This window comes from Pseudorca crassidens, chromosome 21, assembly GCF_039906515.1.
Source record: "Pseudorca crassidens isolate mPseCra1 chromosome 21, mPseCra1.hap1, whole genome shotgun sequence".
In the NCBI taxonomy this organism is placed as follows: Eukaryota; Metazoa; Chordata; class Mammalia; order Artiodactyla; family Delphinidae; genus Pseudorca; species Pseudorca crassidens.
Genome location: NC_090316.1, coordinates 3,386,847 through 3,400,129, shown reverse-complemented (window position 1 = coordinate 3,400,129; position 13,283 = coordinate 3,386,847). Strand labels below are relative to the sequence as shown.

The 13,283-nt window shown below is 39.0% G+C and overlaps 1 protein-coding gene across 12 annotated transcripts in view; it reads left to right on the top strand.

Moving 5' to 3' along the window:
• PSD3 (pleckstrin and Sec7 domain containing 3) overlaps nucleotides 1–13,283 on the top strand; it is a 573,112-nt gene that overhangs the window by 443,312 nt on the left and 116,517 nt on the right. The window contains exon 12 of one of the 12 annotated variants that reach the window (XM_067721843.1): nucleotides 423–586. The exons of the other annotated variants lie outside the window; for them this stretch is intronic. Coding sequence (XP_067577944.1) covers nucleotides 423–561 — 139 coding nt within the window. The 3' untranslated portion in view covers nucleotides 562–586. Of the gene's footprint in view, nucleotides 1–422; nucleotides 587–13,283 lie in introns of those variants that run through there. 12 annotated transcript variants of the gene reach the window in all.

Genomic DNA, 13,283 nt, shown 5'->3' with positions numbered 1-13,283 from the left:
AACAGTGACTTCAGAAACTATCTGTACTCCCATGTTTGAAGCGGCACTATTTATGATAGTTAAGACACGGAAACGACCTAAGTATCCATCATGGATAAATGGATAAAGAAGTTGTGGAATATACATAATGGGACGTTATGCAGCCACAAAAAATGAGGAAATCCTGTCATTTGTGATAACACAGGTGGACCTTGAGGACATTCTGCTAAGTGAAATAAGGCAGTCACAGAAAAACAAATGCTTTCCAGTGATATGTGGTGTACTGAGAGTCATCCAATTCATAGAGACAGAAAGTGGAATACTGGCTGCCAGTATTTGGGGGAGGAGGGAATGAGAAGTTGTTATTTAATAAGTTTAGAATTTCAATTCGGATGTTGAAAATATCTAGAGCTTACAGTTATTGTCCAACTCCACTATCACAGGGGTCCCCAACCCGCGGAACTGGGCCGCACAGCACGAGGAAAGCAGCGGGCAAGTGAACGAAGCTTCATCTGCCGCTCCCCATCACTCACATTACCACCTGAACCATACCCCGCATTGCTCACTCACATTACCGCCTGAACCATCCCTCCCCACCTCGTCTGTGGAAAAACTGTCTTCCATGAAACCAGTCCCTGGTGCCAAAAAGGTTGGGGACTGCTGCACTATCATATTCTTCATGATTATTTCTCATTGAATTCAGCATAAGTAAATAATCCAGTTCTGCTCTGGAAAATGTTTTTGTTTTCTTTTCAACTGTTATTCCCTCCCTTCCCCCCCCACACACACACACACATACATTCACAAAAGCCCCACCAATTTATATTTAAATTCAGAATTTGGATTTCATATAATTCAGTCCCTTGAAGATAACATAATTCTTGAGTTTGGTGCTAGCTTAACAACTTTGGTACACCTGAAACACAACTATACTGAGACTTGCCAAAATGGGGTATTTTAAAATCTGTTCAGTGGCTGGGTCAATGTAATAATATTCAGCTCTTGTCAATCTTAAGAAGCAGTTGTTGGATTGGTTCAAGATCGCGGGGTAGGAGGACGTGCGCTCACTCCCTCTTTTGAGAGCACCAGAATCACAACTAACTGCTGAACAGTCATCAACAGGAAGACAGTGGAACTCACCAAAAAAGATACTCCACATCCAAAAACAAAGGAGAAGCCACAATGAGTTGGTAGGAGGGGCACAATCACAATAAAATCAAATCCCATAACTGGTGGGTGGGTGACTCACAAACTGGAGAACACTTATACCACAGAAGTCCACCCACTGGAATGAATGTTCTGAGCCCCATGTCAGGCTTCCCAACCTGGGGGTATGGAAATGGGAGGAGGAATTCCCAGAGAATCAGACTTTCAAGCCTAATGGGATTTGATTGCAGGACTTTGACAGGATGGGGGAAACAGAGACTCCACTCTTGGAGGGCACACACAAAGTAGTGTGTGCATCAAGACCCCGAGGAAGGAGCAGTGACCCCAGGGGAGACTGAACCAGACCTACCTGCTACTGTTGAAGGGTCTCCTGCAGAGGTGGGGGGTGGCTGTGGCTCACTGTGGACACAAGGACACTGGCAGCAGAAGTTCTGGGAAGTACTCCTTGGCATGAGCCCTCCTGGAGTCTGCCATTAGCCCCACCAAAGTAGGCTTCAGTGCTGGGTGACCTCAGGCCAAACAACCAACACGGAAGGAACTCAGCCCCACCCATCAGCAGACAAGTGGATTAAAGTTTTACTGAGCTCTGCCCACTAGAGCAACACCCAGATCTACCCACCACCAGTCCCTCCCATCAGGAAGCCTGCACAAGCCTCTTAGATAGCCTCATCCACCAGAGAGCAGAGCAACACCCACCTCTACCCATCACCTGAGCAATACCCAGCTCTACCCACCACCAGTCCCTCCCATCAGGAAGGCTACACAATCCTCTTAGATAGCCACATCCACCAGAGGGAAGACAGCAGAAGCAAGAAGAACTACAATCCTGCAGCCTGTGGAAGAAAAACCACATTCACAGAAAGATAGACGGAAGGAAAAGGTAGAGGACTATGTACCAGATGAAGGAGCAAGATAAAACCCCAGAAAAACAACTAAATAAAGTGGAGATAGGCAACCTTCCAGAAAAAGACTTCAGAATAATGATAGTGAAGATGATCCAAGACCTCGGAAAAAGAATGGAGGCAAAGATCAAGAAGATGCAAGAAATGATTAACAAAGATCTAGAAGAATGGAAGAACAAACACCTAGAAGAATTAAAGAACAAACAGAGATGAACAGTACAATAACTGAAGTGAAAAATACACTAGAAGGAATCAATAGCAGAATAACTGAGGCAGAAGAACAGATACGTGGCCTGGACGACAGAATGGTGGAATTCACTGCTGCAGAACAGAATAAAGAAAAAAGAATGAAAGGAAATGAAGACAGCCTAAGAGACCTCTGGGACAACATTAAACGCACCAACATTCTCATCATAGGGGTTCCAGAAGGAGGACAGAGAGAGAGAAAGGACCTCAGAAAATATTTGAAGAGATTATAGTCGAAAACTTCCCTAATGGGGGAAAGGAAATAACCACCCAAGTTCAGGAAGTGCAGAGAATCCCAGGCACGATAAACCCAAGGAGAAACACGCCAAAACACAGAGTAATCAAATTGACAAAAATTAAAGCCAAAGAAAAATTATTAAAAGCAACAAGGGAAAAATGACAAATAATATACAAAGAAATCCCCATAAGGTTAACAGCTGATCTTTCAACAGAAACTCTGCAAGCCAGAAGGGAGTGGAGGACATATTTAAAGTTCTGAAAGGGAAAAACCTACAACCAACATTACTCTAACCAGCAAGCATCTCATTCACATTCGACAGAGAAATTAAAAGCTTTACAAATAAGCCAAAGCTAAGAGAATTCAGCACCACCAAACCAGCCCAACAGCAAATGCTACAGGAACTTATCTAAATGGGAAATACAAGAGAAGGAAAGGACCTACAAAAACAAACCCAAAGCAATTAAGAAAATGGTAATAGGAACATACATATTGATAACTACCTTAAATGTCAATGGATTAAATGCTCCAACCAAAAGACACAGGCTTGCTGAATGGATACAAAAACAAGACCCATACATATGCTGTCTACAAGAGACCCACTTCAGACCTAGGGACACATAGAGACTGAAAGTGAGGGGATGGAAAAACATATTCCATGCAAATGGAAATCAAAAGAAAGCTGGAGTAGCAATTCTCATGTCAGATAAAATACACTTTAAAATAATGTTACAAGACACAAAGAAGGACGCTACATAATGATCAACGGATCAATCCAAGAAGATAAAACAATTATAAATATATATGCACCCAGCATAGGAGCACCTCAATAAATAAGGCAAATGCTAACAGCTATAAAAGAGGAAATCAACAGTAACACAATAATAGTGGGGGACTTTAACACCTCATTTACACCGATGGACAGAACATCCAGACAGAAAATTAATAAGGAAACACAAGCTTTAAATGACACCATAAACCAGATAGATTTAATTGATATTTGTAGGACATTCCATTCGAAAACAGCAGATTACACATTTTTCTCAAGTGCACACAGAACATTCTCCAGGATAGATCACATCTTGTGTCACAAATCAAGCCTCAGTAAATTTAAGTAAATTGAAATCATATCAAGCATCTTTTCTGACCACAATGCTATGAGATTAGAAATAAATTACATGGAAAAAAACGTAAAAAACGCAAACACATGGAGGGCAAACAATACATTACTTAATAACCAAGAGATCACTGAAGAAATCAAAGAGGAAATCAAAATATACCTAGAGACAAATGACAATGAAAACACAATGATCCAAAACTTATGAGATGCAGCAAAAGCAGTTCTAAGTCAAGCTTATAGCAATACAATCCTACTTCAAGAAACAAGAAAAATCTCAAACAATCTGACCTTACACCTAAAAGAACTAGAGACAGAAGAACAAACAAAACCCAAAGCTAGTAGAGGAAAGAAATCATAAATATCAGAGCAGAAATAAATGTAATAGCTGGTTGTGAGGGCATCTCACCCTGTCGGCCACAGCTGGTTGCAGCCTCCACCTTCTTTCAGCACCTCCAGAAGCAGCCTACTGGGAGGTGCCTCCTTCCTCAGGAGCCCCTTCTCTAAACCTCTGGACCCCACAACAGCCGGGTAGCAGCACTGTCTCCTCCATAACATGTGGGTGACAGTGTCTTGGTGGTCTGGCTGGGTGTCAGGCCTGTGCCTGTGTGGTGGGAGAGCCAAGTTCAGAACATTGGTCCACCAGAGACCTCCTGGCTCCACGTAATATCAGACAGCGAGAGCTCTCCCAGAGATCTCCATCTCAGTGCTAAGACCCAGCTGCACTCTACCACCAGCAAGGTACAGTGATGTACACCGAATGCCAAACAACTAGCAAAACAAGAACACAACCCCATCCATTAGCAGAGAGGCTGCCTAAAATCATAATAAGGTCACAGACACCCCAAACACACCACCAGACGCGGTCCTGCCCACCAGAAAGACAAGAAGCAGCTTCATCCACCAGAATGCAGGCACCAGTCCCCTCCACCAGGAAGGCTACACAACCCGCTGAACCAACGTTAGTCACTGGGGCCAAACACCAAAACAACGGGAAGTACAAACCCACAGCCTGTGAAAAGGAGACCCCAAACACAGTAAGGTAAGCAAAATGAGAAGACAGAAAAACACAAAGCAGATGAAGGAGCAAGGAAAAAACCCACCAGACCAAATAAATGAAGAGGAAATAGGCAGTCTACCTGAAAAAGAATTCAGAGTAATGTTAGTAAAGATGGTACAAAATTTTGGAAATAGAATGGAGAAAATACAAGAAACGTTGAACAAGGGCCTAGAAGAACTAAAGAGCAAATAAACAATGATGAACAACACAATAAATGAAATTAAAACATCTCTAGAAGGAATCAATAGCAGAATAAATGAGGCACGGATAAGTGACCTGGAAGATAAAATCGTGGAAATAACTGCCACAGAACAGAATACAGAAAAAAGAATGAAAAGAATTGAGGACAGTCTCAGAGACCTCTGGGATAACATAAAACCCACCAACATTTGAATTATAGAGCTCCTAGAAGAAGAACAGATAAAGAAAAGGACTGAGAAAATATTTGAAGAGGTTATAGTTGAAAACTTCCCTAATATGAGAAAGGAAATGTTCAGTCAAGTCCAGGAAGTGCAGAGAGTCCCATATAGGATGAATCTAAGGAGAAACATACCAAGGCATTTACTAATCAAAAATTAAATAAAAAGAAAAAATATTAAAAACAGCAAGGGAAAAAAGCCAAAGTAACATACAAGGGAATCCCCATAAGGTTAACAGCTGATCTTTCAACAGAAAATCTCCAAGCCAGAAGGGAGTGGCAGGACATATTTAAAGTGATGAAAGGGAAAAACCTACCACCAAGATTACTCTACCCAGCAAGGTTCTCATTCAGATTCGACGGAAAAATTAAAAGCTTTACAGACAAGCAAAAGCTAAGAGAATTCATCCCCACCAATCCAGCTTTACAACAAATGCTAAAGGAACTTCTTTAGGCAGGAAGCACAAGAAAAGGAAAACACCTACAATAACAAACCCAAAACAATTAAGAAAATGGTAATATAAACATACATATAGATAACTACCTTAAATGTAAATGGACTAAATGCTCCAACCAAAAGACATAGATTGGCTGAATGGATACAAAAACAAGACCCATATATACGCTGTCAACAAGAGACCCACTTCAGACCTGGGGACACATACAGAGTGAAAGGGGAAGGAAAAAGATATTCCATGCAAATGGAAATCAAAAGAAAGCTGGAGTAGCAATTCTCATATCAGACAAAATACACTTTAAAATAAAGACTATTACAGAAGGCAAAGAAGGACACTACATAATGATCAAGGGATCAATGCAAGAAAAAGATATAACAATTGTAAATATTTATGCACCCAACAAAGGAGCACCTCAGTACATAAGGCCAATGCTAACAGCCATAAAAGGGGAAATTGACAGTAACACAAACATATTAGGGGACTTTAACACCCCACTTTCACTAATGAACAGATCATCCATCCAAAATGAAAATAAATAAGGAAACACAACTCTTAAATGATATACTAAGCAAGATGGATTAATTTATATTTATGGGACATTCCATCAAAAAACAACAGAATACAGTTTCTTCTCAAGTGCTCCTGGAACATTCTCCAGGGTAGATCATATATTGGGTCACAAATCAAGTCTTGGTAAATTTAAGAAAATTGAAATCATATCAAATATCTTTTCAACCACAATGCTATGAGACTAGATATCAATCACCGGGAAAAATCTGTAAAAAATACAAACACTTGGAGGCTAAACAGTACACTAAGAAATAACCAAGAGATTACTGAAGAAATCAAACACGAAATCAGAAAATACCTAGAAACAGATGACAATGAAAACACGATGCCCCAAAACCTATGGGATGTAGCAAAAGCAGTTCAAACAGTTAAGTTTATAGCAATACAATCCTACCTCAAGAAACAAGAAACATCTCAAATAAACAACCTAACCTTATACCTAAAGCAATTAGAGAAAGAACAAAAAAAGCCACAGTTAGCAGAAGGAAAGAAATCATAAAGATCAGATGAGAAATAAATGAAACAATAGCAAAGATCAATAAAACTAAAAGCTGGATCTTTGAGAAGATAAACAAAATTGTTAAACCATTAGCCAGACTCACCAGGCAAAAAAGGGAGAAGACGCAATAGAATTACAAATGAAAAGGGAGAAGTAACAACTCACTGCACAAATACAAAGGATCATGAGAGATTACTACAGTCAGCACTATGCCAATAAACTGGACAACCTGGAAGAAATGGACAAATTCTTAGAAAAGGACAACCTTCCGAGACTGAACCAGGAAGAAATAGAAAATATAACACACCAATCACAAACAATGATATTGAGACTGTGATTCGAGATCTTCCAACAAACAAAAGCCCAATATCAGATGGTTTCATGAGCAATTTCTATCAAACATTTAGAGAAGAGCTAACATCTACCCTTCTCAAACTCTTCCAAAATATAGCAGAGGGAGGAACACTCCCAAACTCAATATACGAGGCCACCACCACCCTGATACCAAAACCAGGCAAAGATATCACAACGAGAGAAAATTACAGGCCAATATCACTGATAAACATAGATGCAAAAACTCCTCAACAAAATACTAGCAAACAGAATCCAACAGCACATTAAAAGTATCATACACCATGAACAAGTGGGGTTTATCCCAGGAATGCAAGGATTACTCAATATACGCAAATCATTCAATGTGAAAAACCGTATTAAAAATTAAAGGAGAAAACTATATGATCATCTCAATAGATGCAGAAGAATCTTTCAACAAATTTCAACACCCACTTATAACAAGAAACGCTCCAAAAAGTAGGCATGCAGAGAACTTATCTCAACATAATAAAGGCCATATATGACAAACGCACAGCAACATAGTTATCAATGGTGAAAACTGAAACTATTTCCACTAAGATCAGAAACAAGACAAGGTTGCCCACTCTCACCACTATTACTCAACATAGTTTTGGAAGTTTTAGCCACAGCGATCAGAGAAGAAAAAGAAATAAAAGGAATCCAAATTGGAAAAGAAGAAGTAAAGCTGTCACTGTTTGCAGATGACATGATACTCTACATAGAGAATCCTAAAGATGCTACCAGAAAACTACTAGAGCTAATCAATGAATTTGGTAAAGTTGCAGGATACAAAATTAATGCACAGAAATCTCTGGCATTCCTATACACTAATGATGAAAAATCGAAAAGTGAAAATAAAACACTCCCTTTTACCATTGCAACAAAAAGAATAAAATATCTAGGAATAAACCTACTTAAGGAGACAAAAGATATATGCAGATGTATGCAGATGATGTATGCAGAAAATTTTAAGACACTGATGAAAGAAATTAAGGATGATACAAATAGATGGAGAAATATACCATGTTCTTGGATTGGAAGAATCAACATTGTGAAAATGACTCTACTACCCAAAGCACTCTACAGATTCAGTGCAATCCCTATCAAAATACCACTGGCATATTTCACAGAACTAGAACAAAAAATTTCACAATTTTTATGGAAACACAAAAGACCCTGAGTAGTCAAAGCAATCTTGAGAAAGAAAAACGGAGCTGGAGGAATCAGGCTCCTGGACTTCAGAGTAAACTACACAGCTACAGTAATCAAGAGTGTATGGTACTGGCACAAAAACAGAAATATAGATCAATGGAACAGGACAGAAAGGCCAGAAATAAACCCACGCACATATGGTCACCTTATCTTTGATAAAGGAGGCACGAATATACAGTGGAGAAAAGACAGCCTCTTCAATAAGTGGTGCTGGGAAAACTGGACAGGTACATGTAAAATTATGAAATTAGAACAGTCCCTAACACCATACACAAAAATAAACTCAAAATGGATTAAAGACCTAAATGTAAGGCCGGACACTCTCAAACTCTTAGAGGAAAACATAGGCAGAACACTCTACGACTAAATCACAGCAAGATCCTTTTTGACCCACCTCCTAGAGAAATGGAAATAAAAACAAAAATAAATAAATGGGACCTAATGAAACTTCAAAGCTTTTGCACAGCAAAGGATACCATGAACAAGATGAAAAGACAACCCTCAGAATCGGAGAAAATACTTGCAAGTGAAACAACTGACAAAGGATTAATCTCCAAGATTTACAAGCTGTTCATGCAGCTCAATACCAAAAAAACAAACAACCCGATCCAAAAATGGGCAAAAGACCTAAATAGGCATTTCTCCAAAGAAGATATACAGATTGCCAACAAATACATGAAAGAATGCTCAACATCATTAATCATTAGAGAAATGCAAATCAAAACTACAATGAGATATCATCTCACACCAGTCAGAATGGCCATCTTCAAAAAATCTAGAAACAATAAATGCTGGAGAGGGTGTGGAGAAAAGGGAACACTCTGGCACTACTGGTGGGAATGTAAATTGATACAGCCACTATAGAGAACAGTATGGAGGTTCCTTAAAAAACTACAAATAGAACTACCATACGACCCAGCAATTCCACTACTGGGCATATACCCTGAGAAAACCATAATTCAAAAAGAGTCGTGTACCAAAATGTTCATTGCAGCTCTATTTACAATAGCCAGGAGATGGAAGCAACCTAAGTGTCCATCATTGGGTGAATGAATAAAGATGTGGCACATATATACAATGGAATATTATTCAGCCATAAAAAGAAACAAAATTGAGATATTTGTAGTGAGGTGGATGGACCTAGAGTCTGTCATACAGAGTGAAGTAAGTCAGAAAGAGAAAAACAAGTACCATATGCTAACACATATATATGGAACCTAAGGGAAAAAAAGGTCATGAAGAAGCTAGGAGTAAGACGGGAATAAAGACACAGACCTATTAGAGATTGGACTTGAGGATATGGGGAGGGGGAAGGGTAAGCTGTAACAAAGTGAGAGAGTGCCATGGACATATATACACTACCAAACGTAAAATAGCTGGTGGGAAGCAGCCGCATAGCACAGGGAGATCAGCTCGGTGGTTTGTGACCACCTAGAGGGGTGGGATAGGGAGGGTGGGAGGGAGGGAGACGCAAGAGGGAAGAGATATGGGAACATATGTATATGTATACTTGATTCACTTTGTTATAAAGCAGAAACTAACACACCATTGTAAAGCAATTATACTCCAATAAAGATGTTTAAAAAAAAAAAGAATGTAAATGGAAACTTGATAATTGATGGTGGAGTTATAAAAATAACATGTGCCATACAACTGCGTAAAACAGAATGGTGTCATTTTGAAGAGCTTTAAAAATCTTTCAGAAAAAAGACAAGAATGTCCACTCTTGACACTATTATTCAACATCATTTTGGAAGTTTTAGCCACAGCAATCAGAGAATAAAAAGAAATAAAAGGAATTCAAGTTGGAAAAGAAGAAGTAATGGTGTCACTCTTTGCAGATGACATGATACTCTACATGGAGAATCCTAAAGATGCTTCCAGAAAACTACTAGAGGTAATCAATGAAGTTGTTAAAGTATCAGGATACAAAATTAATGCACAGAAATCTCTTGCATTCTTATACACTAATGATGAAAATTTTTCAAGAGAAATTAAGGATACACTCCCATTTACCATTGCAACATAAAGAATAAAATACTTAGGAATAAACCTACATAAAAAGACAAAAGACCTGTATCCAGAAAACTATAAGACACTGATGAAAGTAATTAAAGATGTTAAAAACAGATGGAGAGGTATACCGTATTCTTGGACCGGAAGAATCAACACTGTGAAAATGACTATACTACCCAAAGCGATCTACAGATTCAAGGCAATCTCTATCGAACCACCAATGGCATTTTTCGCAGAACTAGAACAAAAAATTTCACAATTTGCATGGAAACACAAAAGACCCTGAGTAGTCAAAGCAATCTTGAGAAAGAAAAATGGAACTGGAGGAATCAGGCTCCTGGACTTCAGAGTAAACTACAAAGCTACAGTAAACAAGACAGTATGTTTCTAGAACAAAAACAGAAATATAGATCAATGGAACAGGATAGAAAGCCCAGCGATAAACCCAGGCACTTATGGTCAGCTTATTTTTGATAAAGGAGACAAGAATATACAGTGGAGGAAATACAGCCTTTTCAATAAGTGGTCCTGGGAAAACTGGACAGCTATGTGTAAAAGAATGAAATTAGAACACTCCCTAACTCCATACACAACAATAAACTCCAAATGGATTAAAGACCTAAGTGTAAGGCAAGACACTATAAAATGCTTAGAAGAAAACATAGGCTGAACATTCTATGACATAAATCACAACAAGATCCTTTTTGACCCACCTCCTAGAGAACTGGAAATAAAAACAAAAGTAAACTAAAGGGACCTAATGAAACGTAAAAGCTTCTGCACAGCAAATGAAAACATAAACAAGACAAAAGGACAGCCCTCAGAGTGTGAGAATGTATTTGCAAATGAAGCAACTGACAAAGGATTAATCTCCAGAATTTACAAGCAGCTCATGAAGCTCAATATCAAAAAAACAACCCAATCCAAAAATGAGCAGAAGACCTAAATAGACATTTCCCCAAAGAAGGTGTACAGATTGCCAGGAACACATAAAGGATGCTCAGCATCACTAATCATTAGAGAAATGCAAATCAAAACTACAATGAGATATCACCTTACACTGTTTAGAATGGCCATCATCAAAAAATCTACAAACAGTAAATATTAGAGACAATGTGGAAAAAACGGAACTCTCTTGCACTGTTGGTGGGAATGTAAATCGATACAGCCACTATGGAGAACAGTATGGAGGTTCCTTAAAAACTAAAAATACAAGTACCATATGACCCAGCAATCCCACTACTGGGCATATACCCTGAGCAAACCATAATTCAAAAGGAGTCATGTAGGGGCTTCCCTGGTGGCGCAGTGGTTGAGAGTCCGCCTGCTGATGCAGGGGACACGGTTCGTGCCCTGGTCCGGGAAGATCCCACATGCCTCGGAGCAGCTGGGCCCGTGAGCCATGGCCACTGAACCTGTGCGTCCAGAGCCTGTGGTCCGCAATGGGAGAGACCACAACAGTGAGAGGCCCGCGTACCGCAAAAAAAAAAAAAAAAGAGTCATGTAGCACAATGTTCATTGCAGTTGTATTTACAGTAGCCTGGACCTGGAAGCAGTCTAAGTGTCCATTGGCAGATGAATGGATCAATAGGATGTGGCATATATACACAATGGAATAATAGTCATAAAAAAAATGATATTAATTATTTGTAGTGAGGTACTGGACCTAGACTCTGTCATACAGAATGAAGTAACTCAGTAAGAGAAAAACAAATACTGTATGCTAACACATATATATGGAATCTTAAAAAAATTGTTCTGAAGAACCTAGTGGCAGGACAGGAATAAACACATAAATGTAGAGAATGAACTTTAGGACATGGGGAGTGGGAAGGGTAAGCAGGGAAGAAGTGAGAGAGTGACATGGACATATGTACCCTACCAAAGGTGAAATAGATAGCTAGTGGGAAGCAGCCACATAGCACAGGGAGATCAGCTTGGTGCTTTGTGACCACCTGGATGGGTGGGATAGGAAGGGTGAGAGGGAGGTGCAAGAGGGAGGAGATAGTGGGACATATGTATAGCTGATTCATTTTGTTACAAAGCAGAAACTAACACACCATTGTAAGGGAATTATACTCCAATAAATATGTTACAAAACAAATGAAGTTCAAATGTAGAAAACAATAGCAAAGATGAATAAAACTAAAAGCCGGTTCTTTTAGCAGATAAACAAAGTTGATAAACCTTTATCCAGATTCATCAAGGTAAAAAGAGAGAAGACTCCAATCAACAGAGTTAGAAATGAAAAAGGAGAAGTTACAACTGACACTGAAGAAATACAAAGGATCATAAGAGACTACTACAAGCAACTATATGCCAAAAAAATGGACAACCTGGAAGAAATGGACAAATTCTTAGAAACGTATAACCTTCCAAGACTGAACCAGGAAGAAGTAGAAAATATGAACAGACCAAACAGGAGTAATGACATTGAAACTGTGATTAAAAATCTTCCAACAAGCAGAAGTCCAGAAACAGATAGGTTCACAGGTGAATTCTATCAAACATTTATAGAAGAGCTAACACCCATCTTTCTCAAACTGTTCCAAAAAATTGCAGTGGAAGGAACACTCCCAAACTCATTCTGTGAGGCCACCATCACCCTGAAACCAAAACCAGACTACAAAAAAGGAAAATAACAGATCAATATCATTGATGAATATAGATGCAAAAATCCTCAAAAAAATACTAGCAAACAGAATTCATCACCACATTAAAAGGATGATACACCATGATCAAGTGGGATTTATCCCAGGGATAAGGATTCTTCAATATACACAAATCAATCAATGTGATACACCATCTTAACAAATTAAACAATAAAAAGCATATGATCATTTCAATAGATGCCGAAAAAGCTTTTGACAAAATTCAACACCCATTTATGATAAAAACTCTCCAGAAGTGGGCATAGAGGGCACCTACCTCAACATAATAAAGGCCATATATGACAAACCCACAGCAAACATCATTCTCAATGGTGAAAAACTGAAAGCATTTCCTCTAAGATCAGGAACAAGGCAAGAATGTCCACTCTTGCCACT